Consider the following 19,091-nt stretch of genomic DNA (forward strand, 5'->3'; position numbering starts at 1 on the left):
TGAGGACCTGTGAAATGGAGAAAATTGGATTTCCCAGAACTGGTCCTGCCACCGCTCCCTTCCGATCCAAATTGAGCATATGTGTTACTTGGTGCAATTGTTGTCATAGAGATGATTCTTGTTTGTTAAATAAAAGAACCAAATGGTTACAGAAAACTAGACAATGTAAACTGTACATGTATAAATAAGTTATTTCCCTTTAAATGTCAAATGTCCCATCTCTCCTTATCCTTTTTTTTTTTAGCTTTCTCTAATTAGATAGACTCATAGTTTTCATCAAGAAGTTCAGTAAATAAATATTTGGACTATCTACTATGTGTAAAATGTCACAAAAACATTTAGAAACAAGCAAGAAATCCATATGGATGAGAAGAAAAGAGAGGTGGTGATGATGGTGGTAGTGGTGGTGATGGTGGTAGTGGTAGTGGTGGTCATGGTGGTGATGGGAGTGGTAGTGGTGGTAGTGGTGATAGTGGTGGTGGTGGTGCAGGTGGTGGTGGTTGTCTTGGTAATGGTGGTGTTGATGGTGGTTGTGGTTATGGTGCTGGTCGTGGTGGTGGTCATGGTGGTGATGGGAGTAGTGGTGGTGGTGGTGGTGATAGTGTTGGTGGTAGAATGGTGGTTCCTGATAACGGTGGTGTTGATGGTGACTGTGGTCATGATGATAATGGGATTGGTGGTGGTGGTAGTGGTGGTGGTTGTCCTGGTAATGGTGGTGTTGATGGTAGTTGTGGTTATGGTAGTGGTGGTGATGGTGGCAGTGGTGGTGGTTGTTCCCGGTAATGGTGGTGTTGACGGAGGTTGTGGTTATGGTGGTGGTGGTGGTGGTGGTGGTGGTGGTCATGGTGGTAATGGGAGTGGTGATGGTGGTGATGGGAGTGGTAATGGTGATAGCAGTGGTGGTGGTGGCAGTGGTGGTGGTTGTCCTGGTAATGGAGGTTGTGGTAGTGGTGGTGGTGGTGATGGTAGTGGCAGTGGTCCTAGCTAAAGTGATAACAGAATGAAGTTCTAGAAACCAAAATATTTTTCAACATAACATGTGATAGTAAATCTAATTCAATTGATTTGCATCATATCTTAGGGGACAAAGTTGTAGAAAATGATATACACTGGAAATCCTAAATTGAAAAGGTAGTTAAAAAATAAAATGCCCTTTGTTCCTTATTCGAAACAATTATGGAACAAGACTAAAATTTTATTCTTCCCTAGTGTTTTAAAGCCAGATCCCCTGGGCCATCTCTGTGATTAACTGTCTTAATTTTCTAATTTAATTATACCTTCTCAGTCCCCTCCCTGCTATTACTCTAGGTCATCTCTACAATTATCTCTTTTCTGGGCAACAACAGTTCCTAAATGTCTTCCCTGACCACAATTTTGCCACCTCCATCCATTAGGTCCATTGTGCAAAGCATTATTTCTGTAAAATGCTTATTTGATGAGGTTGCTTCTCTGATCAAGACACTTCAGTGGTTCTCAGCCACTTTAAGGCCTATATTCTCTAAATGGCTTACATGTTTTATAAATTGTTATGCATAATTGCTTTATTCTGCCAGTACTTCAGTCTGAAATAGAGTCTATTGGCTTGCATGGCAAAACTCAACATCATCTTTCATTCTGAAAAGTGTTTTCTAACTCACTCTTATATTATTGTCCATATTCTTTCTTAAGCCATGCCCTTACACTGCACAGATTTCTATATAACATTTTATTGCACCCAAAATGCTTGCTTATATATCTGTCTCCTACAAGAATAGACTGTCTTTTCATCCAAGGATCTAAGATTGTTTTATTTTATAAAAATATTTTAGCACACAGTAATTATGATATTTATGGAATGAATCAGTGAGTGAATAAGAGAATGGATGAATGAATACATAAATGAATGGTACAGAACCTTCAGGTTAATATTATTTAGTCCCCACAGTTGAATGCGGCCACAGTAAGTAGCACTAGTAATCATGGATGACAACACGGATGCAAGTAAAGGAAGTGAAACCATTGTTTAAAGGTGTCTGTAAACCAAACCAATACATATTCATTGAAGTATAATCCACAGAAATTTTGAACTAGTACAATGATCAGTAGGAAACAGTGAACAATTTTTTTTAGAAGTACAGAATAATGTTTGAGATGATGGATATGCTAATTACCTGATTACTATACATTACAGGTATTGAAACATCACTATATGCTCTATGCATATGTACAACTATTATATATCGATTTTAAAAACTACTTTAATTTGTTTAAGCACAGAATAAGAACATCTGGATTTAAACATATCTCCACTACTTAAATGTTGCACTGGGCTTATTTCTTTTACTTTTATAAGCTCATTTCTTCAGACATAAAATTAAATAGTCAAAGTAGGTAGAACTTTATAAATAGGGACCACATGACTCAGACACGTTCAAGTAAAATCTATGAAAAAGTTTTGATTCAAAGTCATTTAATAGACATACACTAACGGACAGACTCTCATCCCAAAGTCACTTACTCAAACATTTCAGTTAAAAAAAAAGAAAAAAGAAAAAAGTTTTTGGCAGTTATCTATATAACCACACTAAAAAAAAAAAAAATGTTTTCAAAGGCAAGAAAACATTTTTGTGGATAAACACATTTACACTCCAAAATTATTATAGTCATTGGTACCTCCCTGTGGGATCTGAATATATGGGGATGCTGGAGGAAATAGTTAAGTTTCTTGTTACCCATGGCTTGATAATTGAGCATTTGACCATACTAGTCAGCCATTCTCTTCAGAGAGGTGATGTGGGTTTGACCACACTCAAAAATTAGTCCTAGCCATTTGTACTGGAGGGAACACAAGGAAAAGAGGGAAAGCTCTTAAAACAAGTCTGTCTGTCATAATATCTCCTTGGGGTTTCTCTTTGGTCCGAGAGCAGCTGTTGTAGCTTTCAGGTAAAGCAATGAACTCGTGATGTTCTACCAAGATCTTGCCAGGCTTCATGATTCAGTAACGGCTCTGAAATAAGGCAATGGCATCCCAATTCTTTGAAAAGGCTAACTTTCTACTTCATGAGAGTTTAGCTCTACTTCAGAATATTACCTAAGAATGAAGAAATATTTACTCAATGACATGAAAAGAGAGAATTGAGAGTTGGAATATCTCTCTCAATTTCCATGTTAATATTTCCTTGTTATTTTCCTTTAAGAATATGAAGACCATATCCACAAAGGATCATAAAATCTGTATGAATTCAAGTAGAGAAATAAACGAACCTCTCAAAATGCCCTTTGCAACAATTGGCAATGACGTCAGTCTTCTCAGCCATTTGATATCTTCCCAGCTGATAGATGGGTCTATCGCTTTAGCCACATATGCAGCAAGTCCACTGTCATCTCCAAAATTTTCCTCAGGAGAAAATGATAAAGTACTGGTTTCAAAATTTTTCATCCTAAAATAAGAAATGCATAAAACAAGAAATTTGCCAAAGTTAGAAATATCTTTCCAATGATTCATTCAATGAAAAATGTTACCCTTTTCAAATCAATTGGCTGTTCACTCCTCATTCATCTATAAGTCAATTAAGTCAATTGCATGCATATTTTCCATATTTTAATGTAGGACTCTAGACTAAATGTTATACACTAGTGGTCTTAATCAGTGACCTAAATTTTATTTTACATCTTAGGCTATGTTTATACAAACAAATGTGTTTCAAGGAAAAAAAATGTGTTCATATTCAAATATCCCTTTTTAAGCCAGTTTATAGGTATAGGAAATAGAGTTGACACTATTTTTAGCCAGCAATGCAAATTAATCACAATTTTAAAAACATTTTTATGGTGCACTATAATTTACAAAGGGTTTTGTATGCCAAAATTATCACGATTTTTCCTTAAAAGACTCTTCGAAAGTAACACTGATACTCTATGATTCCCATAGAAAATAAAAACAGAGGTACAAAATGAATTGCCTCAAATTAGAACTAGCTAATAGCAGTATTTGAGTTCCAATCTGGGTCCCTTGACTTTATTCCTAATTATATTCTCTTTGCTCAGATCTCAGTTTCCTCCTGGCTATTGCACCTGACCTCATGAAACCTTCCAATGCCCTTGTAGAAAATTCTAGAAGAGGTTGCAACTGCAGTAACAAGTGTTAACATGACTGTTGCCCCTGTAGACTCCTTCTTGCCCTGCTATTGCAGTATTGATGGTGGTGGTGGGCATGGGAGAAGTGGGAAGTGTTTCCCAGCAGATAAGTTGTCACCTCTTGCCTTTCCCTCCCCCTTTTAGTTGTTCTCTCTGAACCTCTCGGTCTGCTGACTCAAAACAAGTTTGACAAGGACATGAACTTTTCAATTATCAATACCTTCATTTCTCTGACAGTGGTTTTTTCTTGGTCCTGGGCCTGAGTCACCACCCACACAGCAGACTGGAAGGATTAGGGATGTTGAAGTGTAAATACCCCAGCTCCCTCACCCCTAGGTAGACTAACTCTGAGATAAATTCTGCCTAAGCTCCCAGAATTTTCCAGCAGGGTTAAGCTTCAGTTGCCCACAACTGTAGCTGTCTTGGTATTATGCCCTTTGTTCAATGCCTTCCCTCCTTTGCCTCACTTTCCTACTCCTCTAGCAGTATTCCCTTCACCTTCCCTATAAACTACTTGCACTGAAATCACAGGCTCACAGCCTGCTTCTAGGAGAACCCAAACTGAGACAAAGTACCACTGAGTTGCTTCCTTCCCGTATGTCTATTTTTGTTGACCCAGCTTAGCCCAGTATTTCTCTAACTCACCTCTAAGATTCTGCAGCTGGCTTCCCCTGTGCCTGAGGTCTTTTCTCTTGACCTAATATCCTGGCTAGACTTTGGCAGTTCCCCACTCTAGGGGCAATGTCTTTTCAGCCTGCAGCTGTGACTGCTAGCTGGATGGATGACTTCAGGATACACAATAGAATCATTCCTGTGACTTATCTGCCCACCGCCCCAAATCCAGTTGTAAAATTCTTCTCCTGAAAGATTGTTTTTGAATAATGACAGTGACCGGACTCACCTTGCTCTTCTGCATACTATTAATTCCCCTACCAGTCAATCTCCTTTTTTTGGGGGTCAAAGTATAGTGGTATGTATATCGATCTCTGGCTTAGTCCTATCTCTTTCTTCCCCTCCACCAGTTCTGTCATTAAATGTAGAGAAGATCATGGAGCCATATAAAAATTTATATATCGGCCAGGCGCAGTGGCTCATGCCTGTAGTCCCAGCACTTTGGGAGGCCAAGGTGGGCAGATCATCTGAGGTCAGGAGTTCAAGACCAGCCTGGACAACATGGTGAAACCCAGTCTCTACTAAAATTTCAGAAAAATTAGCCAGGTGTAGTGGTGGGCGCCTGTAATCCCAGCTACTTGGGAGACTGAGGCGTGAGAATCGCTTGAACTCAGGAGGGGGAGGTTGCAGTGAGCCGACATCATGCCACTGCACTCCAGATTAGGCGACAAAGTGAGACTCCGTCACCAAAAAAAAAAAAAAAAAAAAAAAAAAAAAAAAAATTGTATATCATACTAGAAGAATCTAGGCACAATCATGACTTCCTTTAATAGAAAACTATGATTTTTTACACTTTAGTGTATTTTAGCTAACATAACTGGTTATGTAGCTTGGGTGGCATATATTATCACAAAGATATGAACATTCATATCCCATATAACTCAATTCAAGCTATTAACAAAGTTTTCTCAATAAGGATTGAATAGTTAGTCCTATAGTTTCACGGACTCAGATGGCCATTGAAGATCATAGAAAATTTCAGTGAGTCATATGGATGCCCATCTAGTTGTTGGCCTTTGGTGGGGATTTTAGCTGAAATGCCTGGACTTCCTTTTTATTTAAATCAAACCACTTAGGGTTGTACATTATATCATAGTCCTTGGTCTTCTGTGGTCACCCTAATTTGAATAAAGCTAACCGCTGGTCAATAAACATATCATGGAGACCTACTTCATTACTTACAAATGATTAAATGATAATAAATTCCAAACCTTTAATAATATTGTTAATAAGAAAAAGTCTGATCTGTCTATCCCATAGCAAGACCAGGAAAAGAAAAAGAAAAACATCTGTATGTGTATATAGTCTGCATGGCACCCCACCCCCATCCCAAACAAGCTCCAGTGTTTCAGCAGGGGTGGGGTGAAAGGGTGAAATGGATAGGAAAAAACAGAAACATGGATAAAATTATATAAATAACTGTTGTTATTCTTGGATGGTGAAATGCGGATCAACACTTGAATGAATGTTGCCTTACAGAAATTTCAGTGCACAATGAAGCCTTGTTGTTACTCTGAAACTTTGTTCAAAGTCAGAAGCCAAGAAAAAGTTTTCAGATATCTTGACAGAGACCCACGATGGAGTGTTTTACCAAGAGCTCCGAAAGAAACCTCCATGAATGCTATTTTTATTCGGATTATGACATACATATATAAATGCTTAAAGTGGCTTCTGATAACCAAAGTATTCCATTTTGTAAGGAAAAAAGGGGCGAAATCAAAATAATAACATGATTACTTAGGGCTTAATTCTCCAAATCCTGATCTGTTTAATGACGCAAAGGTAAGAAACAAGATTTCTTCTTTGTAAGGTACTCATTATCTCTTGAGTGACACTCAAATATACTTTTTAATATAGAAGTTGTTTTAGCTGTTAGTAATTTAGCATCATAAAAATAGTAACAACTGCTAATGTAAGTTAAACATTATTAAATAACCAATAGTAACACTAATAATCACGAATATTGATTAATACATAATATTATGTATTATAAGTATTGATAATGCAGCATTAAAGATAAAGCCACATAATTCTGTCTTGGGAAATGAAAAAATAAAATGACCAATAGAGGCTACAGTATCAACACAATATGAAAAGAAAGAGATTGAAAGAGGGGCTCATAAATACAGACACTGATACATGGGCCACCAGCCTTTAATTCTGTGGTTAGGAGAATACTTGTGTTGAGAACACAGCCCTGGTAATTGCTTCCTCAATGTGGCCGCTAGAAGAAGGTTCAGGGAATGAATTTTGAGTTCAAATCCTGGTTCAGCCTCTTGCTAGTTATGTTACATTGGGAAAATCTTGTATGCTCTAGTACATTTTGTTGATTGAGTCAACAATTACTTATTGAGCATCAACTATGTGCCAGTGTTTTCAATGTTTAAGATATATCAATAAATATCAAAACAGTTGAGAATCCCTGCCCATGATAAACATCATCAATAAGTAAATTACAAAGTGTATCAGAACACAAGCACTATACAAAGTCAAGAAAAAAGTAAAGCAGATTAAGAGGGATGTGAGTTGTCAGAGACTCAAAATCAAACTTTAAGTATGTTTGGTAACCAGTATTGGCAAAATTGAGAAGCTACCTTGAGGAGGAAATTAGTAGAACTGTGTTTGTGGTTATTTGTTACAACAGCAATAAGAATAACATGAAGGCATTATATTACAGTTCCAAATGTCAGAAGTCTAAAATGAGTCTCACTGGACCAAACTCAAGATATCAATAGGGCTGCATTTCTTCCAGAGAATCTAGGGGAAGCCCTATTCCCATGTCTTTTCCAGCTTCTAGATACCCCCTGCTTTCCCTGGCTCCTGACCACATCATTCCAACCTCTACATCTGTCATTTCGTCTCTTTCTCTGACTCTGACACTCTTGCTTCCTTCCCTCTTATAAGGACCCTTTTAATGACATCAAGCCTACTGAGATAAAACAGGAAAAATCCTCCCACCTCAAGCCCCTTAAGTTAATCACATCTGCAAAGTCCATTTTGCCACGTAAAGGAACAGGTTCCAGGGATTCATTTTCCTGCTATACTTATGGATGTGAATGATTTCCTAACCAAAAATTTAAGAGGCTATTATGCCATTTAAGAGGCTATTGTGCCAAGTCTTCCACTGACCTCTCTCCCTGCCCCTCCCCCCACCCTGTTATTCTGCTCATATTTGCATCTCTACCATCAGTTTTTATTGTGGCTTCCCAATATAGAGACATGTATACCCATTCCTAACGTCAAGACTCAATGGAAGCGAGGCTATCAGTCATGCGTGGATTCTGGGAATTACTGTTACAGGCAGAGGGAACAGCCAGGGCAAAGGCCCCGGGGTTCCAGCATGCCTGGCATATTGAAGGAACAGCAGGGAAGCCAGAGTGGAAGAGTAGGTGAGGATGTGAGTGCTAGGCAGTGAGGCAGAGGTCATGGAGACCTATTCACATTGAGTCTACTTTAAGGCAGGCCACTTTCATCATGAGAGACCTGAGAAGACAGTGGCAGGCCAATCTATTTCAGTATGATATATTCTGGCTACTGTGATCAATAAATCACTTCTGGACACCGGGCGCGGTGGCTCACACCTGTAATCCCAGCACTTTGGGAGGCCGAGGCAGGCGGATCACGAGGTCAGGAGATCGAGGCCATCCTGGCTAACACGGTGAAACCCCGTCTCTACTAAAAATACAAAAAAATTAGCCGGGCGTGGTGGCGGGCGCCTGTAGTCCCAGCTACTCGGGAGGCTGAGGCAGGAGAATGGCGTGAACCCGGGAGGCGGAGCTTGCAGTGAGCTGAGATCCGGCCACTGCACTCCAGCCTGGGCGACAGAGCGAGACTCTGTCTTAAATAAATAAATAAATAAATAAATAAATAAATAAATAAATCACTTCTGGGCTTAAGAAAACATGTCACTGGGCAAATCGTAGAAAGGGTAAGTGTCATGATTTACCTTGATCTTAGTCAATGATCAGAAATTACTTTTCTTCTCTATAAACTGCCTTGGCACTGCACTGAAGGGCCAAATCTTAATTCAGGGTAAATGAACCATCTCCGTGGGGATATGGAGAAAGAAAACGTTTCTGCCCCAAAGCCTCAGGAATCAGTCTACTGAACTGGTTTCATTTCTTGCTTCTTCCAAGAGCAGATGAGAAGTCTCCTTACTCCCTCTCAGTTTCAGGAACCCCCGTGCCATTAATAATGTATACACATGCATGTGTTTTGCATATGGACCAAGCAGAGACTACCAAACCTCTGAACCCTTGCTGGGCCCAGATGCCAAGAGTCGGGACCCTCCCCCACACCCGGGCAGAGGAAGTAACAAGGGCTGGAAGGAGCCATGCTTTACAGGCTCATTCTCCTCTGGATTTCCTGCCTCCCTTGCCTGCCAAACCTCACTTATGAAAAGCCAGGCTTCACCTTCTGTGAGTCAGGTCAGTTGCGGAAAGAAACCGATTTCATATCAGGCTATAACAGATGAGCTTTTCGGGTGTATGTGGCCTCAGGCGGAAGCCTGGACCTCCCATTAGCGTGCTCTGCCTTTGAGAGCTGAATGTGGACCACTGAGGAACTGACCAGAAGGCACTGGCCTACTCCGAAGTCCACTAGGACAAACAACACCAATGTGCACTCTGAGGGGCTGGGGTACACCCAGCTGTGGGGTGTTTCCCGTGTTCCCTATAACCTGGATGTGTTGCTCATTATTTGATCATCTTCAGACCGGAGATGTGACAAGCTAGGAAGCCGCAGCCAGTTCCATGCACACCGACAGCTGAAAAGGGTCTTTGTTTCATGGCCCTTCACGTCATCTGGGAAGGAACCCAGGAGCAAAAGAAAAGGGGGGAAAGCAAATCAACCTTCCCGCCACTCACGGGGTAGCCCCAGCCGTGAAGAAGCAAGAGGTACCAGCCAGAATTAACAACTGTGTCATCCCCACCCCATCTAAGTAGATGCCTCTGTGAAACACATTTTGCTATCCAGAGCAAGAAAGCATGTCTTAAGTTAAAAACAAAACAAAAAACCGTAGTGTACTTATTATTGTTGTTACTATTGTTAGTAGTAGTAGTATTAAGAGATGGAGGAAAAGGAAGAACAAATTCCTTTTCAAATGGCCAAGGGGAAATAATGAGGAATGTTTCCTGTCAGAAACCTCGATAGCGGGAAACTATTTAGAAAGTCTTTAAAAAAAAAAAAAAAAGTAATCAAAATAGAGAAATAATGTAAATATGGGTTTCATATTGGGGGAATTTGAATCCCTCAGCTTTCTGATGAATTTGGCAAGGAATAAGACTATGTCAGAGGCTTTTGTTTTTGTTCTCTTTAAACACGGGGTGTTTAGGTAACCCTGAGTCTGGGATATGTGGAACAGTTTTATTGGCAAGTTTGGCAGGGAGAGCACTTTCTTTTTCTGTCATTGGCCTAATCCTGGCGCCACATACAGAAATAATATCCTAAACTGGCCTGGTAGTAACAGGGAGGTAACATCACACAGCTAATTCACACATGGCTCAACAGCAAGATTTTATGCACAGTTGTTTATTCTCACATAGGCACATACACAGTAAAACTATGTGAAACTTACACAAGGCCATGCTCCAACTTCCATGGTGAGATACACTCTGCAGTCACTGTAATAGATATGAAATTCCAGGCGAATATGAATTTGATTTTGGATCTTTTCATTTTTGAATATTTTGGAAGAGCAAACACAGTAAACCTGTGGCTTCTTTCGTCTTTTATCTTTTTTCAATCTTGCTAGCCCTAGGTTGTTTTTTCTTTTTCTTTTTTTTCAAATACAATTCAAACATAGACAGAATAAGTAAGGGCCTCTGTGGCATGAGATCTGGGAACCCAGAAAGATATTCCTCATAATCTTACATATTCTGATGGATGCTGTAGGAGTCCATCATAAAAATGTCCTCCATTAAAACTAAGATTTTGATCCATTTTCAAATACTTATAGGGCTGAGGGACATAATACATCCATGTGAAAAATCCAAGAGCACATTTTGGTGGAAACTAAAGGAAGGAAAACATGATGGGGAAAAGAGGTGTATAGCTTAAGGAGGTTTGGGTCTTTCCCAGAGACTTCCGCTTAGTTTCCAGCTTTGACTCAAGATGATTGTAATCCCAAAATACTACCAGGAAAGAGATAATAATTCACTGATTGTGAACAGGGTGAATTAATGACCTGATGAAACCATTATAGTTCAACATCAGATTATGTGATACATTGTTTTTGCTAAGATGAATGATTTGAGTGAATGAATGAATGAATCTTGACCTATGGACAAACCACAGTGAAAGGAATATTGCTGAAAGAAGAAGTAGACAATGAGGGATCAAAGATGTGGCTTTTTTTAATCTCCATTATTTTTTCTTTCTTTAATCTTCTTATCCTTAGCTGTTCCATGTACAATTAAAAATAAAATGTAAAGGTGGCTCTTTGACTTTAACAGAGAAATAGGGCACCAGGATGATCTTAATAAACTGTTGCTTGGGCAAAATTAAGTGTCTTCCATCTGTAGAGCAATTCATACTTCCTAAAGCGAAAGGCCTTAATGCACTCTAGTCTGAAAACTTATTTTGACTTTTGTAAGTATAGAGGCCATTTCTGTTTCTATTGTGTAGCTCAAAAAAGTGACATCTACAAAAGGGATTTGATTAGCTGAAGATTAACCAGATATTTAGCAATGATGGTATCAGTAGAATCCAGACCCTATCATTCCCAGACAAGATCCCTTTCAGCTCAGTTCAGGGCCCACATATTCATGTTTACCTGAGTTGTGGTGGCAGCTTGAATCTGTTACGTACATCATCAAGACGGTTGCCCAGGTAAGGTGTGTCCACTGTCACAAATATGGCCTTGTAGCCCGTCTTCTCTGCCTGCTGCACCAGCTTCTTGGTGACTTCTCGGTCCTTATAGATATACAGTTGCAACCAACGAAGTGCCTCAGGACCAGCTTCTGCCACTTCTTCAATTGAGGAGGTGGCCCAGGAACTCAACATCATGCCCGTTCCCAGGGACTGACAGGCTGAGAAAGAAAGGGGATAATCAAGCCAGGCCTGGCATTGCTCATCCAAGCCTTTGAATTGCAGTTGGATGGAGTAAAGACATCTAGAAGGGCAATTTGGCAATATGAAGTCAAATCTTTTAAAGAGAGAAGCAAGTTCAGTCCATACCATCTATTTCCTGATTCTACCTCCTCTGGAACAAATGGCTACTGGAGTTATTGCTGCTCAGTGTTTATTTTCCAATGATTAGAAATACACATTTCTTTCCACACTTTGTATATTGTTCCTGAAGAACAAAATGAGTCCAATAGTCAAAGGTGCCTGTAAATACAGGCAAAAAATATTAAGAACCTGAATGTCCAGCACTAGGGAATTGGTTAAACTATAGTTCATACACCATCAAGTAAACACAGATCTTGTATGAAATCCCAGGACTCTCTTATCTTACTTTTACTCACTGACTCTTTTCATTGTCTTTAAGATACATCTTCAAAGATAGACACCTACACTTTTAATGTTACAGATATACTCAGACTTTATTCGTATGTTTGGCATTTATTTCTCTTCTTTAATTAAACAGTTATACATTATGCCATTGCTATAAGGAAATTGCATATGACACACACACACACATACAATCACTAAAAGGGACATTGGTCAGGTCTCAGATATTGAAGCATCAAAGATAAGGCTACGTATATAAGCTGGGAGATAAAACTTCCATTTCAGAACAATAACAGGGTAGAATGGATTGAGAGCCTGTCCTACAGTCCCAGTCTTGCCATCCATGAAGCACATTCTCTCTGCGCAATGGCTATAGCCACAGCTGTTCTGCCCACTTCATTGCATTGCAAGATCATCAACTGGGGCAATGTTTGTGAACGTTTTCTGTGTAATCCCCGAAGCCATGCAATTGTAAAGGGCTAGGTGAGAGGATGCCTAATGAATTTGGAAAAATAAGTCCTGGATAGCTTTGTATATTTTTCTAATTTCGCCAAGGACCTGGATTTCTTAATGTCATTATTTATTAATCTTCTCTTTGCCAGACTCCTTTGTGCATTCACACTCTGCACCTCCAGTATACGGAGGACCTTCCCACCGGACTCTAAGATTCCATGCCTTCCCAATGCATGGCAGTGTCTCTCATGCACATGGCAAACCTACCCTCTTGGATGTCATTGCCCTGAAATATTGAGGGAGTCTATTTATCTATGCTTGGTACCAGGGAGTCATTTAGGCATGCAGGGAGTCTAGAAAGATCATTGCCCTGGGAGAGTGGTGAGTTCCATGCTGAGTTCTCCTACTTTGTTGCTCATCTCTGTGTGACCTTAGGTAACATCCTCTTCAGGACATTTTTTTTTTTCTTTTTTGAGACAGGGAGTCTCACTCTGTCACTCAGGCTGGAGTGCAGTGATGTGATCTTGGCTCACTGCAACCTCTGCCTCCTGGTTTCAAGCAATCCTAGTGCTTCAGTCTCCTGAGTAACTGGGATTACAGGCATGTGCCACCACACCCAGCTAATATTTGTATTTTTAGTAGATACAGGGTTTTACCATGTTGATCAGGCTTGTCTTAAACTCCTGACTTCAAGTAATCTGCCTACCTTGGCCTCCCACCAAAGCCAGCTTTCCTTTGCAATTATTTTTAATCTATTTATATGTATTTTTAATTGAAAAATAGTAATTGGACATGTTTATGGGGTAAAATGTGATGTTTTGATCTATGTATACATTGTGGACAAATTTAGACAAGCTAATGACCATATTCATCACCTCACCAACTGGTAAGGTTTGGCTCTGTGTCCCCACCCAAATCTTACTCAAATTGTAATCCCACATGTCGAGGGAGGGAACTGTAATCCCCATGTGTTGAGGGCAAAAGGTGTTTGGACCATAAGGGTGATTTCCTCCATGCTGTTTTCATGCTAGCGAGTGAGCTCACACAAGATCTGATGGTTTTATAAGGGGCTTTTCTCCCTTCACTTCACACACAGGCTCTCTTACCTGCCACCATGTAAGACATACCTGCTTTTCCTTTCACCATGATTGTAAGCTTCCTGTGGCCTCCCCATCCATGCAGAACGGTGAGCCATTAAACCTCTTTTCTTTATAAATTACTTGGGCAGTTCCTTATAGCAGTGTGAAAGTGGACTAATACACCAACTTACCGTTTTTTTTGTAGGGAGAACATTAAATATCTATTCTTTCAGTAATTTTAAAATATAAAATACATTACTATTAACTGTGATCACCATTCTGTACGATAGATCACTAAAACCTATTACTCCAGTTGCATTGAAACTTTGTACAACCTTGATCAATATATCACTTTCCTCATTCTTTTCCTTCCTCTCCCAGCCTCTAGTAGCCACCTTTTTACAATCTGTTTCTGTGAGACCTACCTTTTTAGATTCCACATATAAGTGAGATCATATAGTATTTGTCTATCTGTTCCTGGCTTATTTCACTCAGCATAGTATCTTCCAGATTAATCCATGTTGTTACAAATAACAGAATTTTCCACTTTTTAAAGACTGAATAGTATTCCTTTGTGTACATACACCTCATTCTTTATCCATTCATCTGTCAATGGATACTTAGCTTGACGCCATATCTTGACTATTGTGAATAATGCTATAATGAACATAGAAGTGCAGATACCTCTTCAACATACTGATTTCAACACCTTTCAATAAATATCCAGAAGTAGAATTGCTGGATCATATGGCAATTCGATTTTTAGTTTTTTGAGGAATTGTATGAAACTAAAAATTTCTGCACAGCAAAGAAAACAAACAATTAACAGAATCAAGAGACAACCCAGAGATTGGGAGAAAATATTTGTAAAGCGTATATCTAACGAGTGCTAATATCCAAAAAAATATATGGAACTCAAACAACTCAATAGCAAGAAAAAAATAACCCAAATAAAAAATGTACAAAGCACAGGAAGAGAAACAATCAAAGGAATAAACAGGCAACCTACAAAATTGGAGAAAATATTTGCACACTATGCATCCAACAAAGGTCTAATATCCAGAATCTATAAGAAACTTACAAATCAACAAGAAAAAAACAGATAACCCCATTAAAAAGTGGGCAAAGGACATAAGCAGACACTTCTCAAAGACATACAAGAGGCTGATAAATATATGAAAAAATGTTCATCATCTCTAAGGATCAAAGAAATGCAAATCAAAACCACAAGATATGCCATCTCATACCAGCCAGAATTGCTTTTGTTAAAAAATCAAAACATACTATATTGGTGAGACTGTGAAGAAAAGAGAAGGCTGATATACTGCCATAGGGAATGTAAATTAAATAAGCCACTGTGGAGAGCAGTTTGGAAATTTCACAAAGAACTGAGAATTATTCTACCATTCGACCCAGCAGTCCCACTAACTGGGTGTATTCCCAAAGGACAATAAATCATTCTACCAAAGAGACACATGCACCTGCATGTTCCTCACAGTACTATTCACAATAGCAAAGACATGGAATCAATCCAGGTGCCCATCAATGGTGGACTGAACTTTTTAAATGTGGTACATATACACCATGGAATACTATGTAGCCATAGAAAAGAACAAAATCATCTCCTTTGCACCAACATGGATGCAGCTGGAAATCATTATCCTAAGTGAATTAATGTAGTAACCAAATACCACATGTTGTCACTTATAAATGGAAGCTGAACATTGGATACACATGGTCATAAAAATGGGAACAATAGATGCTGGGGAATACAACAGTGGGGTTGGGAGGGGGAAAAGGGCTGAAAAAAACTACCTGTTGGGAACTATGCTCACTACCTAGGTGATGGATTCATTTGCACTCCAAACCTCAGCATCATGCAATATACCTTTGTAACAAACCCACACATGTACTCCCTAATTCTAAAATAAAAGTTGAAAAAAGAAAAAAAAAATGGGCAAAGGATCTGAACAGACATTTCTCAAAAGAAGAGATATAAATGGCCAATAGACATAATGAAAGAAGCTTAGTATCACTAATCATCAGGGAAATTTAAATTAAAATCATAATGAAGTATCACCTCCAACTGTTAGAATGGTTACTATCAAAAACACCAATGATAACAAGTGTTGGTGAGGATGCAAAGAAAAGGGAACCCTTGTGGAGAAAAGGGAACCTACAGATGACAGGAAAGTAAATTAGTACAGCCATTTTGAAAAACAGTATGGAGATTCTTCTACAATGATTTTGATGCTCAAGAGACACATTCCTCTTTTCCCTTGCAAATATAGTGTCCAGTGCTCAATACCTTTATGGAGAAAGCTCCTAAAGGAGAGTAGAATCTTCTCCAGGCCCAAGAACTCCCTGTGGGGACCTATATAGGGAGAGAATATCTAAGCAGATAATTTCTGCATTCCCACGGTACACATTACTTTGGAGAGCCTGGAACAAATAATCCAAGAAGTGCAAAAAGAACAAACTTTTCCCTATCCCCACCCTAACCTGTTTACAAATTTCTGTGGGGGGAACTGCAGAGTGAGTCTAAGGGGCTGGCAGCACTTGCATAATCCAAACATCAATCAATAATACTTGGAAGAAAAATTGTAAAGTTCTCAGTATATGTTTTTAGTTTCTCTACTCTTCCATTTGCAATGTAACTATAAATATAATAATATAAAAATAAGTGAGATTAATATCATTGTTTACTATCACCTATTCCCCCTACTCCATCTCAAAAAATGAGCTACGGCCAGTGGAATGATTTCTGTTTAACAGAATAAAAGTTAATCTCAGACCCACCCATAATGAAGATTCCTATTAGAGTTAAATCACATGTCCTAGGGTGGAAAAATGCCACAAGGGTCTGCAATAACCTGATGTAAGGTAAGTGTAGATCGACCTTTCTAAACTGCCATTCAATAGAGGGTTGGAAAATTTCCTATACTATGGAACCTATAATCAACTGCTAAGATTAAAAAGAACTCATCAGGTATGAATGCAGCTACCTCTGGAGTTGACACAAATCCTAAACTCCAATGTACAGTGATTTAAATGAGCTAGGACAGGTAAATAGCTTTGGAAAACAGCATAAACTGGCAGTGTTCTCCCTGTGGCTGAGAAATGCAATTGTTCTTCTAGAGCTTGGCAGAGTTTTGTTTTGTTTGTTTGTCACATCAAGCCTTAACGAAAACATTTATTTCTGATCCAGGTAATCTGGATGTGAAGAAGCAAAAATAGGAAATCCATTGTATACATAAATTTTAGGGGCCTGGATACTAAGCCTGCCCATCCCAGGTTTTTATCAAAGACTACTGTGAACACATCTCTCAGTTATCTAGAGTCTCCTTGTGACTTCTCACTCATTTCAGGCAGTCATTCTCAACTTGACAGGCTCTCAAAAGACCTTGAGGGTCTTCAGAAGGGAACAATATCCATCTACATCTAATACTGTTCATGTTTGAAGAGCTGAACTATGCCTTTGACTTGGAACCAACAGGAACTTTCATCCCAGGCTCTGACCAGGGCTTCTCAAGCTTTGAGGTGTATAGGAATCACACAGGTATGTTAACAAAATTCAGATTCTGACTCCGTAGGTCTGTAGTGGGACCTAAGATATGCATTTCTAACAAGCTCCAGAGTCCTGCTGACGCTATTGTTCCAAGGACTATGCTTTGAGAACCTTGAGGTAGATATTTTCTTTCAAAAGGACTCATCCAAATTAGTAGAATATGTGTGATGTCCTGAGCAAAGTTGGGGCTCATTGAAAATGGGAGGGAAAGATGGAGCAATGGCAGTGAAGCTGGCAGTGGTTGTCACATGGTTTGCCAATAGCCAGCCATGCCTTGCTGATAAATCGCCTTTCTTCTCTGCTGGCACCCTCTGGTGAGGGGCACAGGTACATGTGCCACATTTTTTAGTGCATTCTTCTCTTACTAGTTTTAAAGCCAAGGAATTAAACTGTGTTCGCATGATGGCCCCTCAGTACACTTAACCATTATCCCATGATTTTGGTTTGTTTGTTTGTTTGTTTTAGCTTGCTTATCTGGGATTTGTCCAGCTTCCTAGATCTCAGATCAGAAGTGGAAGTGAATGGCAAATAAAAATAAAATGGTATAAGATGAAGAAGACGAGAGCGCTTACTCAAAGCTGAGAAAACACAATTTACCAATTATAAAATAGTTTCCAAATGTTTAATGTCAGGTTCAACAATCTTACACACAGAAATAAGATGATGAACCATCAAGCAAAACTAAAGCTTATCATGCTGGGCTTGATGAGGAAGGGAATTATAATATATTTGAGAATGATGCTCATCCGCAGCCACCACCACCACCACAAAACAACAATGGAGGGAAATAGAAAATATTAGTTATCGATGAGAGTTAATTATTCGGAAAATTAATTCATGTGGGACTAATCATATACCTAGATTCAAACAGAACAATTAAGCAACATGTTACTTTAGATCCAAATAATTTCTCTGAAAATAACTCTCTTTCATGGGAAGGCAGAGGAGAGTTTCCAAAATTATGGTTTTAAGAAAAAAGAAGAAAGAGGAAGCAAAAAAGGGTAATATGTTCAAAGGGCCTAAAGTGTTGGGGTTTTCTTAGGTGCATTTGATTAAAAAGCTCCTACAAAATTTAGTCATCAAAACAGCTGCACTGAAAATAATTTTGTTGAGAAAACGCATTTTGTCATCTGCACAGGAAGTCATTACGTAATGGGGAAAATATGCAATGACCAAGTACCAAGCAGTTGTGTGGTTCTAAACTCAGGGCCTGTCATAGTGAAGTGTTTGTATAACTGTGCACCATAATGTCCATTGAGTGTGTCATCCTGTCTTCACAGGGGAGCTACCATCATATAGGTCTTCACAGAGGATCTACCATGGTATAGACGCAATCAACACTGTTTTATGAATGTCTAAAATTACAATTGAGATTAACCAGAAAAATAAAGTTCTGAAGTCAGTGATCTAAAAGAAGAACAAACCTTCAACTACAATTATGCTTGAAATACTTAAAAGTTGTCAAACAAATCTTAATTTACAATTTATGGAGCTGAACCAATTTAAACATGCCAAGAAAGACCAGGAAACCAGACTTAATCTTTCCAGTGCTTTCATCATGGTCCATTGAACGAATCTGGAGCTATATAATCTTGAGTGATCACACTGCCACTATACCTCTAGATCTCTTTTTTACTGTATGAAAATATTTGCAAGGAACAATTAGTACCAGTGACATCTTAGCTCTCCCTTCCTTGTTTTCACTGTATTTCTAGAGCAGAACTCTGCAATAGATTAAAACATTAACTCTA

At 39.0% G+C, this 19,091-nt stretch overlaps 1 protein-coding gene across 1 annotated transcript in view; it reads right to left on the minus strand.

Moving 5' to 3' along the window:
- The window catches only part of LOC105481537 (hydroxyacid oxidase 1), a 55,943-nt gene that overhangs the window by 21,926 nt on the left and 14,926 nt on the right, over positions 1–19,091 (minus strand). The window contains exons 3-4 of the mRNA XM_011741186.2: positions 11,561–11,816; positions 3,244–3,419 (exon numbers count right to left, since the gene is read on the minus strand). Of these exons, the coding sequence (XP_011739488.1) occupies positions 3,244–3,419; positions 11,561–11,816 (432 nt within the window). The remainder of the gene's footprint in view (positions 1–3,243; positions 3,420–11,560; positions 11,817–19,091) is intronic.

This window comes from Macaca nemestrina, chromosome 15 (assembly GCF_043159975.1).
Source record: "Macaca nemestrina isolate mMacNem1 chromosome 15, mMacNem.hap1, whole genome shotgun sequence".
Classification (NCBI taxonomy): domain Eukaryota; kingdom Metazoa; phylum Chordata; class Mammalia; order Primates; family Cercopithecidae; genus Macaca; species Macaca nemestrina.